Consider the following 16,111-nt stretch of genomic DNA (forward strand, 5'->3'; position numbering starts at 1 on the left):
ATCTGGGGTTGTCTCAGACCCACCCCACCTCCCTACTTCCTGGCTGTAGGAAGCTCTGCAACCCTTCCCCCCCCCCCACATGCTCCCTGCACACATCGCTCCTCAGCTGCAGGGTGAGGGGTCACTGTACAGGGAGCTGCTCCTCCAGCCACCCAACCTCCGTGCATCCAGAACCCCCCCTGACGAGCCCCACTCCCCCTGCACCTGGACCACCCCGATGAGCCACTGTACCGAGCCCCACTCCCCCAGCATCTGGACCCCACCACTGAGCCCCCCACAACCTCAAGACGAGCTCCATCCCCCCGCACACAGACAACCCCCACTGAGCCCCACACACCTTCACCTGGACCCCCCTACAGAGTCCTATTACTGTTGCACCCAGAACCCCCCAACAAGCCCCTGTGCATGCAGATCCCCACCACACGTGGATCCCACACTACTCCACACAGAACCTTCTCAATCCGCACCTGGATCCCCCCACATTAAGCCCCTCCACACTTGGATCCTGCCTTGATGAGCCTGCCTGCCCACACCTGGTGCACAGGGCATGGAGGGGCATGGCCGTGGGGTGTTTCTGGGGCAGGCCCGGTCCTTGTGCTGTGTCAGGGTTGGGTGCAGCCTCATCGCTGAGTCCATGTCCCGGGGAGAAGCTGCACAGTGATCTCCCACCTCTGTGCAGTCAGTGCTCTGTCCTTCCCAGTGCCATGCTGGAGCCTCCACATTTATTTGACAAATAAAATTTGCAGAATTTTAAAATATTATGTGCAGAATTTTATTTTTAGTGCAGATTTTTTAATTTTTTGGTGCAGAATGCCCTCAGGAGTAAATGTATTTTAAAGGCATGATTGTGTTCAGTCAGCAGAGGAAGGTTCTGAGAAATAAGATATCTTATACCAGGAAACCAACTTAGGACTCTCAACTCATAAGAAATTAACTGTCCACCTGAAAATTTAAAAAGTACGTCAATACTTGTGTTTGTCTGTGTCCTTAAAATTCACATTTGGTTATTTCTGAAACATTATTGAAGTGAATTTTTCATTGATTTTTTGATTGCAAGTTGTGAGTTGATCCTCAAATTAATTTGTAAACAAGTCTTCACTTAAACTAGAGTAAAAATACTTAGGGCCAACCAGTCAGGATGAGTTTGGCCTATGGTGTTAAATTAAAATGTGTAGAAGATACCCCATCTCAGATTAAAAAAGTTAATTTGTGTAAGACTGCTTCTTCTTCGAGTGCTGTCCCTGTGGGTGCTCCGCTCTAGTTGATGGTGTGTCCCGGCACCGTTGGTCGGAGATCTTCGGTAGCAGTGCCTGGCGGGGACGCATACACTCAGCTGCTGTCTCGTGGCGTCGTTAGGGTCTGCCTGAGCGCGCGCGTCCTGCACCCCCCTCAGTTCCTTCTCAACCATCCTGGGCTGAAGATGGGACTCGGGGAAGTGCTCATCTCTTCCCTGGTTACTGTAGGAAATAAGTAGAGGAAAATAGAAATAGTTAGCTAGCCATTTCCCAGTTATCCCTTTCCTTTAGCATAGTTCGTTAGTTTAAAAAATCCTGCTCCCCCCAAGTTAGTCTCTTGTTGAGACTTCCCTGGCCGCTCATACTTTCATTATACTGAGGTCACCAGGCTTTAAGAAATGTGGCTCCTGCAAGGAGTCTCTGCCACGGTCTGATGGGCACTCACTCTGCGTTAAATGCCTTGGCGAGACACATGTCCCTGCGAAGTGTCTCCACTGCACCAACTTAAAAACTAGAGCTCGCCGTGACAGAGACTTGCGGCTAAAAATGCTCCTCATGGAGAAAGCTCTGCAGCCGCCTACAGAGAAGGGCAGTAAACCTTTTCCCTCATGCTCCGCTGCCAAGTCAGAACTGACCGGGAGCATGGCTTCTCACCCTCTCATGCGAAGAGGCAGGGAGCCCTAATGTCTCTCAGAGACACTCAAAAGGGTAAAGGATCTCCCGCAGGGTCTTTACCCTTGGTGCTGTCAGCACCGAGAGCAGGCAACTCTGACCCGCCCGTGCAACTCACACGGGGCTCAAAAGCAGGGACCTGACTTCCCGCAGCGGGAAGCTCTCCTCGGCACCGGTCCCCCGGCACAGACAATGGACCCAGCGCCGGCAATGCATTCCATCCCGGTGCCTGCCTGCAGGGTGACCACATGTCCTGATATTTAACCCTTTGTCCCGCGTCCCTATCAATGTAAATTCTGCTACAAGCACTGCAAGCTCAGTATATCAGCTGACCCGCAGTTCTCCTCCCCATTCCCACTGTTTGGGTCCTGCATGCATGTTTTTGGGGGGGTGTGGGAAGAGGAAAGAGGGTTAGTCAAGAGGTAACAATTCCCTCCTAATCGATTTCAAATTAAGGAATAAAGCTTTTTGTTCCCCTATCTTTGGTACAGTGTGACGCACACTGATTGCTAGCTTTTGTCTCTGCATTATGTTTTAAAGATCAGAAGGGTATACTAGTAACTTTAATTAATCTTACACAGAGCAGTTAATTAAAATTTGTATCATCCGTCCATTTTCTACTTGTTCCCTATGTTCTATATCACAACAGGATTTTATTAATCCACATATTGCAATAAAACTCTTAAATAATTACAGCTACACTTAAATCACTGTTCATAGATAGGTTTTACAGTACAATACATATTTTCAGAAGAGGTTTCACTGATTTGCCATGTGGATCCTTAAAGTGACTGAAGTTGAGAAGCTGGAATAATTGGGGGGAGAAGGAGAAGACTCCCATCTTAAATCTTTTAAATTTTGAAATCCACTTTTCCCCTATGCATACCCCAAAGAACTTGTTGATAGCTGCAGATAAATAACTTATCAAATAGATGGAAAGCTGCTTGGCTGAGTCATTGAAAGTTTTGCAATAACAGGGATTATGGAGGCTCCTGGTAGCATCTTCAATGTTGGTGTTCCATTCTCATAGACTCATAGACTTTAAGGTCAGAAGGGACCAATATGATCATCTAGTCTGACCTCCCGCATGATGCAGGCCACAAAAGCTGACCCACCCACTCCTGGAATAATTCTCTCCCTTGACTCAGCTGTTGAAGTCCCCAAATCATGATTTAAAGACTTCAAGTCGCAGAGAATCCTCCAGTAAGCGACCCCTGCCCCATGCTGCGGAGGAAGGCGAAAAACCTCCAGGGCCTCTGCCAATCTACCCTGGAGGAAAATTCCTTCCCGACCCCAAATATGACGATCAGCTGAACCCCGAGCATGCGGGCAAGATTCTTCAGCTAGACCCTCCGGAAAAAGTTCTCTGTAGTAACTTTTAATATCCCATCATTGACCATTGTTACTAATTACCAGCGATGGCACGTTATTGACCTATTGACTAAAATCACGTTATCCCATCAAACCATCCCCTCCATAAACTTATCAAGCTTAATCTTAAAGCCAGAGAGGTCTTTCACCCCCACTGTTTCCCTCGGAAGGCTGTTCCAGAACTTCACCCCTCTGATGGTTAGAAACCTTCGTCTAATTTCAAGCCTAAACTTCCCGACGGCCAGTTTATATCCATTTGTTCTCGTGTCCACATTAGTACTGAGCTGAAATAATTCCTCTCCCTCCCTGGTATTTATCCCTCTGATATATTTAAAGAGAGCAATCATATCCCCCCTCAGCCTTCTTTTGGTTAAGGTAAACAAACTGTGCTCCTCGAGTCTCCTTTCATACGACAGGTTTTCCATTCCTCGGATCATCCTAGTGGCCCTTCTCTGTACCCGTTCCAGTTTGAATTCATCCTTTTTAAACATGAGAGACCAGAACTGCACACAGTACTCCAAATGAGGTCTCACCAGTGCCTTGTATAACGGAAGCAGCACCTCCTTATCCCTACTAGAAATACCTCGCCTAATGCATCCCAAGACCGCATTAGCTTTTTTCACGGCCACGTCACATTGCCGACTCATAGTCATCCTGCGATCAACCAGGACTCCGAGGTCCTTCTCCTCTTCCGTTACTTCCAACTGATGCGTCCCCAGCTTATAGCTAAAATTCTTGTTAGTCATCCCTAAATGCATAACCTTATACTTCTCACTATTAAATTTCATCCTATTACTATTACTCCAGTTTACAAGGTGATCCAGATCTCCCTGCAGGATATCCCGATCCTTCTCCGAATTGGCAATACCTCCAACTTTGTGTCATCCGCAAACTTTGTCAGCCCACTCCTACATTTGGTTCCGAGGTCAATAATAAATAGATTAAATAAAATCGGACCCAAAACCGAACCTTGAGGAACTTCACTGGTAACCTCCCTCCAACCTGACAGTTCACCTTTCAGTACGACCCGCTGCAGTCTCACCTTTAACCAGTTCTTTATCCACCTCTGGATTTTCATATCAATCCCCATCTTTTCCAATTTAACCAATAATTCCTCATGCGGCACCGTATCAAATGCTTTACTGAAATCGAGGTATATTAGATCCACCGCATTTCCTTTATCTAAAAAATCTGTTACTTTCTCAAAGAAGGAGATCAGGTTGGTTTGGCACGATCTACCTTTCGTAAAACCGTGTTGTAATTTGTCCCAATTGGCATTGACCTCTAGGTCCTTAACTACTTTCTCCTTCAAAATTTTTTCCAAGACCTTGCATATTACAGATGTTAAACTAACAGGCCTGTAGTTACCCAGGTCACTTTTTTCCCCTTCTTGAAAATAGGAACCACATTAGCTATTCTCCAGTCAAACGGTACCACCCCTGAGTTTACAGATTCATTAAAAATTATCGCTAACGGGCTTGCAATTTCTCGTGCCAGTTCCTTTAATATTCTCGGATGAAGATCATCCAGTCCGCCCGATTTAGTCCCGTTAAGCTGTTCGAGTTTGGCTTCTACCTCGGATACGGTAATGTCAACCCCCTCTCCTTTATTCCCATCCGTCATGCTGCCACTATTCCTAAGCCCTTCATTAGCCTCATTAAAGACTGATGCAAAATATTCGTTTAGATATTGTGCCATGCCTAGATTATCCTTAATCTCCACTCCATCTACAGTCTTAAGCGGTCCCACTTCTTCTTTCTTTGTTTTCTTCCTATTTATATGGCTATAAAACCTCTTACTGTTGGTTTTAATTCCCCTCGCAAGGTTCAACTCTACATGGCTTTTGGCCTTTCTCACTCCATCTCTACATGCTCTGACCTCAATAAGGTAGGTTTCTTTGCTGATCCCTCCCATCTTCCACTCCTTGTACGCTTTCAGTTTTTTCTTAATCACCCCTCTGAGACGCTCGCTCATCCAGCTCGGTCTAAATCTGCCTACGAACCGTTTTCCCTTTCTTGGGATACAGGCCTCCAACAGCTCCTGCAACTTCAATTTGAAATAATCCCAGGCACCTTCTGCCTTTAGATACATAAATATGTTAGTCCAATCCACTTCCCTAACTAGTCGCCTTAATTTATTAAAGTTAGCCCTTTTGAAATCGTAAACCTTAGTCTCCGATTTAATTCTGTTAATCCTTCCATTTAGTTTAAACTGAATTAGCTCATGATCACTCGAGCCAAGGTTGTCCCCTACAACCATTTCCTCAACGAGGTCCTCCCTACTAACCAAAACCAAATCTAAAATGGCATCCCCCCTCGTCAGTTCAGCAACTACTTGATGAAGGAATTCATCAGCTATCACGTCTAGGAAAATCTGAGCCCTATTATTGTTACTAGCTTTTGTTCCCCAATCTATATCCGGGAAGTTAGTCTCCCATGATTACACAGTTCCTATTAGTATTTACTTCCCTAAAAACATTAAAGCGTTCTCTGTCCATATCCAGGCTAGATCCTGGCGGTCTATAGCACACCCCAAGCACTATCCCAGGGGAGGCTCTAGTAGTTCTTTCACCTAATGTGAGTATTGCCCAGACAGACTCCGTCTTATCCATTCCATCACTTATTATTTCTTTACAGTTTACCTCATTATTGACATACAATATGTCCAATCTCTTCCCCCCAGCTATATCCGTTCTTATCTCTTTGTCCTCCCTCTCAATGTTATAATCTGGTGTGGAGATTAACTGGACATCTCCCAACCTTCTCCCCCAAATTCCTAGTTTTAAAGCTCTTTTGATGAGATGAGCCAGCCTCCCTCCCAGAAGTCTATTTCCTTCCCTAGTTAGGTGAAGTCCGTCCCGTGAGAACAGTTTTCTGTCCCCGAAAGCCTCCCAGTGGCCATACATCCCAAAGCCCTCTTTATAGCACCACTCCCGTAGCCAACTATTTATCATCACAATCCTATCACCCCTTTGCTGCCCTTCTCTAGGAACAGGCAGAATCCCACTGAAGATGATCTGAGCCTTGATTTCCTTAAGCGTCTTCCCCAGCCTGGCATAATCTCCCTTGATTCTTTCCAGCGAGAACCTAGCCATGTCATTCGTTCCTACATGAAGAATGATCAAGGGGTTCTTACCTGCTCCTTTTAGGATCCTTTTCAGCCGCAGGTCCACATCCTGTACCTTAACGCCCTTCTGTTCTCTGGGTCTGCCCTGGTCACAGGCCTGTCTGACCTCCTCAGTAAGGAGTCCCCAATCACGTAAACCTGCCTTTGCCTGGTGACAGTGCGATCTACTAATCTATCCCTGATCCCTCTAGTTGCAACCCCTGTCCATTCCTATTTTCCTTTATAATCCCCCTTATGCCATCCTGTATCCTCCCGGGGCCCAGATTTGGTGCTGTCCCCATCAACTCCTCCCCTCTTTCTATGGTACTAGCCGCTCTTCTCTTCTTCCTCACCCTCCCACCTTCAGTTACCACCTGCTGCACCCCTTCCTCGTTTTCCAAACACCCAAACCTGTTCCTGAGCTCTATTTCTCCTTCACTGGCCCTCCTTTTCCTTGGCCTGCTTCTCACGGTCACATGCTTCCACTGCTCTTGTTCTCCCCCCGGCATTCCCCCCTCCCAGGCCTTTGCCCGTGCTTCCACCTGTACCCCTGAGCATTCCCCTTCGGCCACTCCTTGCCTTTGCTCCATCAGCTGCTTAAACCCCCTTCTAAACTCTACCAGGGTATCTACCTGCATCTCCAAACCTCGGATCTTTTCTTCCAGCAGCTCTATTAGGCGGCACTTCATGCAGACATACCTCTGTTCAGGCACCCCCGCTAGGACCATGTACATACCGCAGCTGCCACATGCAATCATCTGCATTGTATCCCCTGCTGCTTGGCTCATGGCTGCTGTTGTCTGTGCCTGCCTGCTCACCTGTGCCCTCTGCACCTGGGGGACCAGAGCACACGGGACACCGCGCCCTCCTGCCTCCCCTTCCACCTCCCCCTGTAAACTCCCACTCAAACTCCCCTGTTAGCAGCCCTGTTTGCCCGCAGCTGTGCCGCTGCCTGGCTGGGTGGCCGCTTTTATAGGCCCTCTCCTCAGCCAAGCTCCGCCCCCTACTCAGGGCTCAGCTGCCCTCCCAGCACGCTGCCTCTCCAGGCCTCTACACATACAAGCACTACAAAGACAGATGCAAATACAGATACCTTCTCCTCCAATGGAACTCCCACTCAAACTCCCTCGTTAGCAGCCCTGTTCGCCGGCTCCTGTGCCGCTGCTCGCACAATAGAGCAGAAGTTGTTGGTTTACTCTAAAAACAAGTATCCAGTGTGGAATTTGTTCTTACTCTGAATTTTCTACCTACTTGCTTTGTTTTTGGACGTTGTTGAAATTGGGCTCTGGATGAACATTTGGCCATGGAACTCCTGCTTCATGTCAGTGACTGAAACATGGTTTTTTGAAGGCTATTTATATACAAATCAGAGGTGCATTCTGAAAGATAACATGCAATCGATAGGGGTTTTTAATACTTATTTAGGGTCCTGTTTTGCAACTATTAACATTATAGCTGAAAGTCTCTGTCGCGCATCCAAAGCTGATTGATGAGATTGTACATGAAATCTCGTGCAATACAGAACCTTCTCCAGTAGGAGCTACATTTTTTTTCTCCTTTTTTACTTCTGGTGTTGAGAACTTACATTGGAGTTGCACATAGTTGCTGACAGAAGAAGTCATAAACAGTTTCACTTATAATTGTCCCTTTCATTCAAACCTCATCCTCACTTAATTTAAAACAAACAGTTTTGTTGCAGTTAGGTTTGCCACATGTAAGAAACCTGACAAAAAAACAATGAAATAATCATTCAAATTGAGTCACGTGACATCCCATACCTTCTTCAGCACAAACTTCACCATTACTGCAGCTACCATACCCCACAGACCAGGCACTAGAGCCTTAACTCTAGGGATTTCAGTAATCCAAAACACCTTTTAGCCATCTCTTAACGCGCCCCCCCCCCCCCCCCAATCTCCTAACATAGCCAAGTACTACACCAATTGTCCTAAGTAATAGGGTTGGAAGGGGAAAATAATCTTGGGTGCATGCATAATTGAATAGATTGCAGGGGAGATTGGGTTGCGGTATATGGTCTGTGGTGCATGTGGTGATAATGTGTATATTTGTGGGTGGAGGAATACAAGGCATGTGCTATTGGGTGGCTAAAACTTTCATTTAGTTACCTTGCTTTTGACTTGTTCGTGTGTATATATAAACATTTATTTTAAAACTTATTAAAATTGTTAATGTAGTAAAGTCAAGCACGTGCGTTAGGTAATGCATATGCTGCCTTTCTTTGGCATTAAGATGGTCTGACATATCTGCCTTGTTCCCTCTGCAGGATGGAACTTGCTCAAGCAATAAATCCGAATTGTATAGTGAAGGCAACTCTCTTCTGTAGGATCAATCTCATTTGTTGCAGATGTATTTAGGGAATGAGGCAGGGAACTGCAGGAAGAGGCAGGCCCAGTTAAGGTTCTAGAACTGTGAAGAGGCATGAAGGCAGGGATTTGAGTAGTTGGAGATGGTTTGACTTTTGCATGTCCAGGTCAGAAATAATTTAATATGCCAATTTTGAAGCTGTAATGCTGGTGAAAAACCAAAACTTCTCTTTATTACATATTTATCTACTTAATTGATGAACTTAACACTTTTAGGAGCCTTTTGTAACTGTTACTTGAAACCTGTGCTTGAAAATCTCAGCAGATAACCAGCAGCTGAAATGAATGTGAAAATTCTGTTTCTGCATGCAGTTCCCATAAAATTGGATAGATAAGCCAAGGAGTAAACTGATAAATTGAAGGGGAAAACACCTTCTTTAACTCTTCCCCGAATTTATTTCTTCCAATACTACCTCAATTTCCATGGAAGATGGAGACTAGAGCCCACGAGCTAAAACTCATCAGAGTTTCCAAATGCAATTTGCATGGACACAACCAAATTTCAACTCTTCTTATTACTTATGTAATAGTACCAAAACTATTCGTTACTCCTGGAACCCAAGCTTCTGGTTATCTAACCACTAGACGATCGTGAAGCTTCAACTCTGCTGAACTTCATGTGAAATCAAGAACTTAGGCAAACTGATATGCATTTGTAGAAAAAGTCCCCACAATTCTCTCCCAGAAATAATGTCTGGAGACAATTGTCTTCCTTTTGCCAAATATGGATTTTCCCATATTTCTATATGATGTGTTTTATATCTATACATTAAAATCTACCTCTTATTTGTATGTTTCATAATGTTAACAAAACATTTTTTTAAATAGTCAATCCTTGTATATTTTGAGTAAACTTTTTTGTCTCAATTTTGGTTACTTTTAAAAAAATAAGTTCCTTTCAAATCTATGGATAAAATCTTAAAATGATGTACACTATTTTCTTCAAACAGCATGTCACAGATTAATTTTTTGTCCTAGGGAATTTTATTTAAGCCTTAATATATCATGTGCTATACATCACTATCAGCTGCTACTTGGGTGATAAGTTGTTTTAATTTCTTCTCTGAAGGATGGAAGAAAATTTTCTGTGAGCACTAGCTTTCTTGCTAGCCATACAAGGAATGTTACTGTATACAGCCTTGTTTATACTTGTAAATCAGGAGTTTGGATGCAGTACTCTTGGCAGATAGAAAGAATGACAATTCTAGATGTGAAATTTCACATCTGTATTTTCTTAAATATATTCTACTAATTTATGTAATTTGGATTCCGGCTATGTTAAAATTTCATCTGTTCATTTTTTTTTTCTTTTACAGGGAGGACTGAAAAATAGCAAGCATGAGTGCACACTATCTTCACAAGAATATGTCCATGAATTACGATCTGGTATCACAGAAGAAAAACTTCTTAACTGCCTAGAGTCTCTGAGAGTGTCTCTAACCAGCAATCCAGTCAGGTAGGAGATAAGTTTTACTTTATAATGACAGAGATGATATGTAATGGTGCTAATTGTAAATAATAAACTGCTGTGCCATATGTTGGACCCCTATGTGAAACATGTTATAAAATTAGTTAATTTCTTGGGTTTCAGTACCAAGATCGAAGTCTAAAAGTACTGTGAACGATAAATGATCATAATGGTTAAAGACATAGGCTTTAGGTTAAGGACCGTTAAGAGGGAAGTGTCTAAAAGCAGAGCAGTAATTCTTATAGTTTCAGACTCTGCTTAACAATGTTTCTTCATGGAAGCTTTAGAAACCAGAAGATTTGCTGCTACTGTTTAAAAAGGCTTTTGAAATTGCTGAAACTATTGTTTTGGTTGAAGGAAGGCAAATCGTTTGACATCAGAGGTGACTGGTAAATCAAGTTATTTACCTCTGGTGTCAAATGAGACACTGGGGCGAGCAATGAAACCTGCTGACTAGTAAGCTATGAATGGTTTTATGTATATTACCATATGGCATATTTGCTAATAGATGTGCCCCAGTGGCTTCAGTACGTCTCCTCCTCTGTGCACAGCTTTAGAGTGAGAATGCACAAAGGATTGACAACTGGGCTGACTTTGAATTTGTATCCATGTTTATGTGAGGAATATTGGCTGACTTTCCATACCCCTTGTGAGGCTGATAACCTGCTGAGTTCCTTAAGCTGTAACATTTGTCCTGGCTGTTCATAATCTTTTTATACAGTCACTAAACATTCCTGAAGTTTGCAGGAAGGGGGTATGTGACCAGGGCACACTTTCTAAGATGTACAGTAATGGAGCTCCTTTACTGCTGATGGTGGAATGTCTGAAGTGAAGGAGGGGAAGGGCCATTTGCTTCATCCCATATGCACTTCAATACCATAGCCATTCTTTCATAACAAAACTTAATTAGCCCTGGCTCAACACAGCCTTTACTTACCATATTTGAGAAAAAAAAAAAATCCCATGTGAAATATGTTGCACATCCACAACAGCTTGTTTTGAAAGCATCATAAATTGATCAAGTAACCAAAATTTGCCAGAAGGCTCAAATATGTCTCCCTAGTGAGGGACTATTCCCTCACATATTTAAGCTTCATGCCAATAGCAATTTTGGCATTCGTTCTACTAGTTAAAACAAATAAGCTACAATACTCATCTTTCAAAGTGTGGCAGGTAGTATTTTTTTTTGGCTTTTCAGATATGTTGTATCAAAGTCTTGAGTAGTATTTTAGATAATGAATCATTTTGTAATCTTCAATGAAAAAACAAAGGGTAGACTGAAAATTTTTTTTTATGGTAGATTTGGCCTGCCAGGAAAGTATCTTTTCTTAACTTTTTTGTTTAACTGTAAATCCTTGTTTTAGAGCCCGTAGTTTTAGAGTAACGTTAAATAGGTATGTGTGATACAGTGTGTAAAAGTCTTTAAACACTTGGGTAGGAGCAACCTGAGAAGAGTTAGACAAAAATATCTTCAGTTTCCTGTGCCAGCTACTACTGAGTTTGTGGGCCAGGAATGCAAGGGATACGAATCTTAGAAGTAAACTGGAGCTCATAGGCAACCAGGCATAATGACTATATTTTATGTTTGGTGCAGCCAGGGGCTACAGGAGTTGGGGAGGCTGCACCAAACTCAAAAGAAACAGACTAAAGATCAGAATTAGAAGGAAAAAGTCTGTATGCAGTTTCTGGTCTCTTTCTGTACAATAGAAATCTATTTTGGCAATGTATCCCCATTCACATCTCCCCATGAGTTAGGGCTGACCAGGGGTTGGGTGAAGAAGAGCCCACTGTGTCCTCTGTTGTGCACCCCTGTAAACAGATTATAATATAATTATTCTGGTACTGTGAAAAGTGCCTCTACAATATGTCTCACTTCCTATGATCATAGAATCAAAGATTATTAGGGTTGGAAGGGACCTCAGGAGGTCATCTAGTCCAACCCCCTGCTCAAAGCAGGACCAATCCCCATCTAAATCCCCAAATCCCTGAATGCCCCCCTCAAGGATTGAACTCACAACCCTGGTTTAGCAGGCTAATGCTCAAACCACTGAACTATCCCTCCCCCCAGGTACAGTATAATATGTAGGCTGAAAAAACATGAATAAGATGTAAACTGTATATACATGTTCCCATGTTACTTGAATCAGTACCTTTAAAAGCCCTTTTTAAATAGGGGGCTTTAAATAAGATTCTCACCTGAAAACCTTTCCGATTTACTTTCTTTAACTGCGTTAGAGGTCAGAACCAAGATCTAAAGTGTCATGACTACATTCATTTTTTAAATGTCACTGAGGAGCCAAAATATTTTTAGTGATTTTTTTTTTTTTTTTTTTTGGATAGAGTGTAAAACTCTTTTTTGTCATACTATCACTCCTTCTGCTTGACTTTTTTTATGCCTTTGGATTGTAAATCTTGTACCTGGGGGTTTAAAATTCCCTGTTCTTCTAGTTAAGCTCTATCAGAGGTGTTGATAGCATATTTTACATAGCTCTGAAAACATGCAACTTTCCCAGTTCCAGGAAAAAGTGTGCATTAAATTGAAAACTGCAAAATATTGCAATAAAGTCAGATAAACTGTGGAGATCAGGAGGAGGTGAAATCCTACTGGAAATAAAAGGGAAACCTTTATTGATTATGAGTTGAACTCATTGAATTCAGCCGTGATGGACGTATCTGTAGTGATTACATCTACTTCATGAAATGAGAATAACCAAGCAGACTTTTTGGAAGTCAATAAGTAATTCTTATATTAAAACTGGGTTTTTTCAGGGGCTTTTCCTTATAGCATATATTTGGGCAGATCAGTGCCAGCACTCATGCCAGTAATCATAGGCACAAGAACATGAATCACCCAGCATCTCTTGCAGGGTGCATGTTGAAGGGCCTGGGAGAGCAGGGTAAACCTTTATTCTTGTATAATTCTGCTGATGTCTCTCTGTGTGTTGCAGTGTGGGGAGGAGGTTGAGAGTGGGATAAATGTTCATAGTATGGACATTCAGTGATAGTAGGCAACTAAGAGATGTGATGGGTGACTTCACATAATGTTTTTGTTAAATACACGGAGGCACCTGAGCGTGAGACAGTGATGCGCACAGTCATACTATCCTTCTCAAGTGATAAAGAAAGTGATTTTTGTTCGGCATAAAATATGATCTCCCGTGCCCACCCTTACATTGGTGGCGTCTATAGGTTGATACGCAGCCTTGTTGTCAGTAAATAAATAATTTGGCGTAAGGGTGGAGCTGTACTCTGTTGAAAATATGTGGTTAATACCCGTCTGAAGTTTGTGTTATGTCAGAACTTAAGGACTATATCATACCTTGAAGGTGTGTGTCCCAGTTAAGGTCAGTGTGGAGGCACACACACTCGAGGAAGCATTGTGTCTCAGAAGGGCTCATTCCCGTATGGAAGCCAGGATGTACAGCAGACCGCTGCTTTTGAACCACCCTTGAAGAAGATGAAGTATTCATTCCCTTCTGCAACTGGGTGCCTTGCCATAATTTCTCCGTTACTATGGAAAAACTAGTGTTGATGGTAGCATTATCCTTGGAATGGTTGAATTTGGATTTCAAGGCTAAATTTATTACATTGCCTTCAAGGAGTTCCTTGCCCAACTCCTGTGCCATAAATATTTTAATTCTGGGAGGCTGATTTACCTATTCAGTTCTGCTACCGAGGAAGTAAAATCAAACAAACAAAAACCAATTAAAATCGAACTTCTGTATTAGATTGGACATCTTGAGTTTGAAAATAGCTTTCTCTGAACATAAAAAAAGATGTTTCATGAAAACTGGTCAGCAAAACTCTGGGAAATTCAGAGGCATGTCTGTGTACAGTTCGTGCTCTACTGGTATATTACCACTTCATAATCTTTCTTTTTCACTTTTAATTTTCTCTGCAGTGTGTGTTCAGAGGATAATTAACTAAATGTTTTTCTTTGCATGTTGTAGCTCATCCTCTAATCCCGGAGTTGGTGTGGGGGTAGGGAAGGGACGGGACAGACCAGTTGCCTGGATGAAGAAGCAAACACTTACCTAAAAGTTTTGCCATAGGGATTATTTAGGAGAATTTTAGGACCATTTCTCATTACTTGAGTGAAGTCAATGTCAGTCTTAACAGGTATCTCTTGAATTGTATTGTTAAATTGGAATTCTCTCTCTGTCATGATGGAATTTGTCTTATGGTGAAATACACCCCTCCTGTATATACCTGGGCTCTAGTAGACCATTCTGTTTCACATGCCTTACATGGGTGCTAGGATAACTGCATCCTATGTCCCAGCTCCAGCTTGCTGCCCATATTTCTTATTCTAGTGGAATTGAGCATGGAGGTCCATTCTCAGACCTGGTCTACATATGGTTTTTGTATTAGTATAACTGTTTTGGGTGGGAATACAACTCTTTTGTAAACTGAAATCGTTTAAACCAGTACTGCCCCTAGTCTGAAAGCAGTTACACCAGCATAAGCCTTCTTACACCAGTATAACTGCATAACTATGGGTTTGCAGTGTTTTAACTATATTGAGTATAATTCAATCAGTACAACTTGTTTGTGTAGATATGGCCTTATAATTTACTGCTGACTGTGTCCTCTACTCTTTATGGCAGTCAGGAGTAGAAAAGCTCACTTCTGTAAGCTTGCGTGTATACTAGACATACTGGGGCGATTAAGAGAAATTATGATAATGTAGTGATTTAAAAAAATTAGTTCAGTGAAGGGTGGGTGGCAGTAACTCATATTCAGCACTTTTATTGGCAGAGGTTAGAATTTATGGGCTTTGTGAGAAATAACTCTAGTAGAATTGGTTTTCAAATCGTTCATTATCCTCTGTCGTCTTATTAACTCCTAGAATATTTCCAAGGAAGCAGTAATACCATTGTAACTAATTTGGGCGGGGACTTCTTTTCTATTGGCTTTCGCGTGAAGCTGCTGAATGCAAGGCGCTATACCATATAATTTCAAGTATACTTTTTAACAAGTTAGAGTAGATGACTGCATTAATGGGGAAGTTAACAATTCACTGACTCTGCTACATGCACTAAAGGATGAACAAGAACTTAAGTTAATTCACAATGTTTTTTTTATGGAAGTATCAGTTATTCATAATATAAGCCTTTATTAAACTATCTGTGAATTTAATGCATTTATCGTAGTCTAGCATTTCCAAACAGCTCATATAAAAATATTGTTTATCAAGTTTGAGTATCTTTTGCATACAGCCTACTTCAATACTTGTCCTGGAGTTTCATAATTTCTTTCATTGAGGAAATAATTAATAATTTTATCCAAATAAGTAGATGATAGTTGACTAGCACTTGAGAAAATAGGTTAACAACATCTAGTTTATTGTATGCTAAATATTCTCTGTAAACATGGGCATTCTTGCAATGACAAAAAACCCCAAATATTTAATAAGATGAGAACTTAAAATATAAAAGTTTTGATTTTGTTGTGCATTTAGTATTTTCTCTTCCTTGTAGTCATTTTATACTAATAAAATGGAAATAGTGTTGGAAATAAATATAATTTGCTAGGTTCCTCATGTGATATGAAACTACCTTCACATAAACATGCAGCATTTTTATATTTAAGGTCATTACATACCACGTTGCATAACCTGATCATAAGTAAATGAAATTGACTCTTACGAAAAGCCCAGTGATGACAAACTGAATTATCACAGTGAAGCTGGAACATAATACAAGTTTGGTATAATTTGACACACTAATAATGGAACAAAAATATAAAGAAGTGTATTCATTTAAAAAGCAACAGAGGGTCCTGTGGCACCTTTGCGACTAACAGGAGTATTGGGAGCATAAGCTTTCGTGGGTAAGAACCTCACTTCTTCAGATGCAAGAAGTGCATCTGAAGAA

The 16,111-nt window shown here is 42.1% G+C and overlaps 1 protein-coding gene across 1 annotated transcript in view; it reads left to right on the forward strand.

The window, feature by feature from the left end:
• DIAPH2 (diaphanous related formin 2) overlaps positions 1-16,111 on the forward strand; it is an 887,225-nt gene that overhangs the window by 129,411 nt on the left and 741,703 nt on the right. The window contains exon 6 of the mRNA XM_024202840.2: positions 10,084-10,223. Within this exon, the coding sequence (XP_024058608.1) occupies positions 10,084-10,223 (140 nt within the window). The remainder of the gene's footprint in view (positions 1-10,083; positions 10,224-16,111) is intronic.

This window comes from Terrapene carolina, unplaced genomic scaffold (assembly GCF_002925995.2).
Source record: "Terrapene carolina triunguis isolate 2854851 unplaced genomic scaffold, T_m_triunguis-2.0 Scaffold131, whole genome shotgun sequence".
In the NCBI taxonomy this organism is placed as follows: domain Eukaryota; kingdom Metazoa; phylum Chordata; order Testudines; family Emydidae; genus Terrapene; species Terrapene triunguis.